This window comes from Poecilia latipinna, unplaced genomic scaffold (genome assembly GCF_001443285.1).
Source record: "Poecilia latipinna isolate Pla-1442-1.1 unplaced genomic scaffold, P_latipinna-1.0 Scaffold1571, whole genome shotgun sequence".
Classification (NCBI taxonomy): domain Eukaryota; kingdom Metazoa; phylum Chordata; class Actinopteri; order Cyprinodontiformes; family Poeciliidae; genus Poecilia; species Poecilia latipinna.
Window position 1 is genome coordinate 71,268 of NW_015114187.1, and position 4,435 is coordinate 75,702.

At 38.7% G+C, this 4,435-nt stretch overlaps 1 protein-coding gene across 3 annotated transcripts in view; it reads left to right on the top strand.

The window, feature by feature from the left end:
- tcaim (T cell activation inhibitor, mitochondrial) overlaps window positions 1-4,435 on the top strand; it is a 34,587-nt gene that overhangs the window by 5,757 nt on the left and 24,395 nt on the right. For 2 of the 3 annotated variants that reach the window (XM_015058776.1, XM_015058774.1), the window contains exon 2: window positions 3,534-3,666. In XM_015058776.1, coding sequence (XP_014914262.1) covers window positions 3,534-3,666 — 133 coding nt within the window. Of the gene's footprint in view, window positions 1-2,939; window positions 3,195-3,533; window positions 3,667-4,435 lie in introns of those variants that run through there. The other variant, XM_015058775.1, reaches the window with a different exon arrangement.

Sequence of the window (4,435 nt, forward strand, 5' to 3'; positions counted from 1 at the left end):
ACAAAGAAATCCCTGTTTTTTTATGTAAGATTCAAACCAGTTGAGCACTGGACCGGAGAGTCCGACCCAACTCTCCAGTCGATTCAGTAAGATGTCGTGGTCAACAGTGTCAAAAGCTGCACTGAGGTCCAACAGAACCAGCACTGTGGTTCTCCCACAGTCTGTATTTATATGGATATCATTGAACACTTTTACAAGGGCCATCTCAGTGCTGTGGTGAGCACGAAAACCAGACTGGAATGAGTCAAAGCGATTCATTATTGTTAGGAAGTTAGTTAATTGTTTAAAAACTGCTTTTTCAATAATTTTGCTGATGAATGGGAGGTTGGAGATCAGCCTGTAATTCTGCAGTAGTGATTTGTCCAGATTGTTCTTTTTTATCAGTGGTTTGATAACTGCTGTTTTCAAAGCCTGGGGGAAAACACCTGAAGAGAGCGATGAGTTACTATTTGGATCAGATCATTAATGACAGGCAGGTCTTTCTTAAAGAAATGTGTGGGTAGGACATCCAGACAGCAGGAACTGGAGCTTAATTGACTTATAATTTCTTCTAGGGTTTTATAATTTAGTAGTTGAAATTGGGTCATTGTTCCTGCATTTGTTTTGTTTGGGCACAGCATAGGTACTGGCTTTGGAGTGGATGTGCAGATTAATCCTCTGATCTTTTGAATTTTCTCTGAAAAAAAAAACTGGAAAACTTGTTGCAGGCGGCATTAGATTGAAGTTTAGGTGGCAGGGTCACAGGAGGATTCGTGAGCCTGTCAACAGTAGCAAATAGAGCTCGAGCATTGTTAAGGTTTTTGTTTATGACATCTGCAATGAAAGCCTCTCTTGCAAGTTTTAGTGTTGTGTGATAGTTACGTAGTCTTTCTTTATAGATGTCATAATAAACGTGCAGTTGAGTTTTGCGCCATTTCTGTTCGGCCCTACGGCAGAGTTGTCTTGCAGACTGAACTGTTTGTGCATTTCTCCATGGAGATTTCTTCCTCCCAGACCCAACCTTCACTTTAATGGGGGCAATGTAATCAATGATGTCTCAAAGTTTGTTCTGAAAATCATCTACCAACTTATCTACGTCATTATAGCTTAAGGGTGAGGACGAAGAGAAGATTTGATTAAATGTTTCTGCTGTGTTTTCTGTGAAAGTACGTTTTGTGATAGTAGCTGTTTGTCCAAGTGGGTTAATGGATAAAGAACATTCAAAGATAACAGCAAAGTGATCCGACAGGGCGACATCAGTTACAGNAAAAATGTTTGTTTTTTACATATTTGTCAAAATTTTCATTATTTTGTGACAGCATAGTATGAGACAGATAATCATCTCCCTATGGTCCTGCTGTCATTTGCAGAAATAGACTACTCTGTCAGAAACAACCAATCAGAGACAGGAATTTGGTCTTAGCGCTGTCAATCATACCTGTGTATCTGCTGCCCACAATTTCCCTCTTGCTTGCTGCTATGCTACAGCTGGTTCACCACAATGGAACCTGTCATGAATGCTAAAGCTAATTAGCATGAGCACCGATGACAGTTTTCCAGTAATGGTAAGTTGTTTCTTTGCCATTAACAGACAGAGCAGGTAGTATGTGAATGTGATTGACAAAGCTAAATTACTCCTCCTGGTTCTGATTGGTGGTTTTTGATCAAGGGGGGCATTTCTGGTAGCACAGGGAGGAGGTGGATGAGCTCTTTTTTTTATCTGTCATACTACACTGTCACAACATGGTAACAGTTTGAACAAATTAAAAAAAAAAAAGAAAAAAAAAAGTTTTATAACAGTTAAATACTCCAGATTTGATTTCTTTAGTAATTTGAGCTAAAGTGGTTAATCTGTGTGGTCAGGCCGTACGACCAGCCTTCGCTCCCCACATGTATCACTGAGCTTTGTACATAAAAATTTGCTTTGGACCCACCTGTAAATTAAGGTCCTTTGAAACAATTCTCATATTATGCCCTAAATCTATGGTCAACATTAATTTCTATATTTATTTTATATTCTAGATTCTAGAATGGACTAAAACTTACATTTAATGTGGTCTTCTCCTTCAGACTTTATTTAACCAGGATAAAAAATGTTGAGATCAAAGATCTCCTTTGTAAGTGTCGTGACAATCATGCTGCTTAAACCTAAAACAGTTGTTTACAAAACCAATACAATATCAAATAACATTTAATTTAATAAAGAATGTAAAGAAGATATGTGTGTATCAAGCATGTCCTGCTTGATGATTGTATCTAAGCCACACACCTTCTGGATTTGATCTTTGTAAGTCTCTCCTTTACAGATGATGCCAAACCACAATATGCAAATGCAACAACTCTGTTGTTGTAGATGCTGAGATTGCGCCATTGCAATCTCAGTTGTAGATGGTGTTCAATAGCTTCTTAGCTCACCCCACTTTTTATTTTAGGCTAAGATTTCATATGTATCTGTTTGGATGGCCTGAAGCCTTCTCTGATTGCCTGTGTCTGGTTGGAAGAAAAGTTGTTGAAATCATTATCTTAATGGAATGTGCCAACCAGTAAGCCTTATAAATCCCTACATTTCAGTTTGCCAACATTTTGAAATCATAAATCTTCTGTCAAATAAGAATTCACCAAGTCCATATTGTGTCAAATCATTTCTGTAATGAAAAAAGAAGATTCACTGTGCTTTGAGTTTTCCTTAGACTTGAGGCTTTGTAGTAGGGTGTAAGTCTGGTACAGGACATTGGTCGGATTGAGGGGTCCGGTAATGCTGGGTCTAAGCAGCACCACAGGAGCCCGCTCAGCCTGCTCTGAATAGGGGGACTCAACTGGTCCAGGGCCTGGCAGTGAAAGCCTGCTGCTCCGTCCCTGCCTCTGGGAAAAAACGACGACTCATTCTGTATGCCCCTATGTCCTCCAACTTTTAAAAGGTTGAAACACACTTGAGTCAAATGAATTATTTACCTTTCCGCTTGCTGTCAAGTTCTACAGCAGAGGAACCTGAAGAGCCATATTTCTGAAACCTTTTAAAACTGCTTCAACACACCTGAAACAAATGAATGGCTCATTATTGGGCCTCTGCAAAACCTAAAGAGACGGTGAGGTGGAAATGAAGCCATCTGATTCCAGTGCTTTGGAGCAGGAAGTCATCTAATAATTGAAAAACATGGGAATAGGGTTCCTGATTTAAAGTAAGCATTCAAGCAGAAAAACAGCTCATCTATTAGGTAGGTCAGGTAAGGTCATTTTATTTATACAGCACATTTTCAGCAACAAGGCAATTTAAAGTGCTTTTCATGAATTAAAAGGAAATACAAACAAAATAACAAACCAAAGGAAAGAAGAAGAAAAAGAGCAAAGGAAGAAAAATAATCTTATGTTGATCTAAAGTATGTAAACTAGGTGCTCCTGTTCAGGGTTGCTATTACAGTCTGAACTATGAGTCTCTACATCGTGTGTGCAGTCAGATGACTGTACACACAAAATCAGCCATATTTTATTTCTGTATAAGGAGGCAGACTAAGCAGGAACCTTGAAATGAATATCTATGTCTTGTCTTGTTTCAGGTCACAGAGGCAGCAGGTGATGGCTTTTCTAGTCCAGCAGAGAGCTCTGTCAGCTGCAGAGGCTGTCAACGCTCTCAGACCATTTTATTTTGCTGTTCATCCAGACTTCTTTGGTCAATTCCCCAGAGAACGGGCAAGTTATCTTCAAATTAGCATACTTAAAAAGATGAATAATTTGTTGATTTGTAAATATATTAATTTAGAAGTCCCAATCCTAAACAGATTGGACATTAACTTGATAACAGATCAAATATTAACTTGTTTTATCATCTTGTTTATTGCTTATTCAAGCTATACATTAACACCAGAGATTGTCTCACCACAACATTCAAGATAAACATAATCTATTTGTAAAATCTTGCCACTAAGCACTTAGGACTTGCACTCATTCTTGTTATTTCAGTTGCACCTTTCATATCATAGTTCTGTTATAAATTTGTCATAACAAACCCCTATCCACTGATCGGTTTGCAACTTTCATTATGTAAACATCCCATGGGACTGCATGTGTGTGTGCAGGGGCGCGTAAAGGGATGAAAAGTGATGACGACTCTAGGGGCCCTGACCAGCAGGGGGCCCTCCACAATTTAATTATTTATATTTTGTTCATAGACATAAAATAAAAAAACATGGGGTCCTGTCAAATGCAAAATTAATCATATTGTAATTTCAAATATTGTTTTTAGCTGTAAAAGTTTAATGCTCCCACTCCCAGATCAAAAAACACACATCCATATTTGCCCTGAACCCCCCTGGATCTGAATGAAATGGTTTGTCCCTGCTTGGAGCACTTGACGGTGATGCTGTTCAGCTGCAGTCAGTAAAAGCTGCAGCTGTATACAACTGCCACGAGCGACTGTGGCAGTTACTATGCTGCTAAGAAAAGTTATAAAATCAGGTTT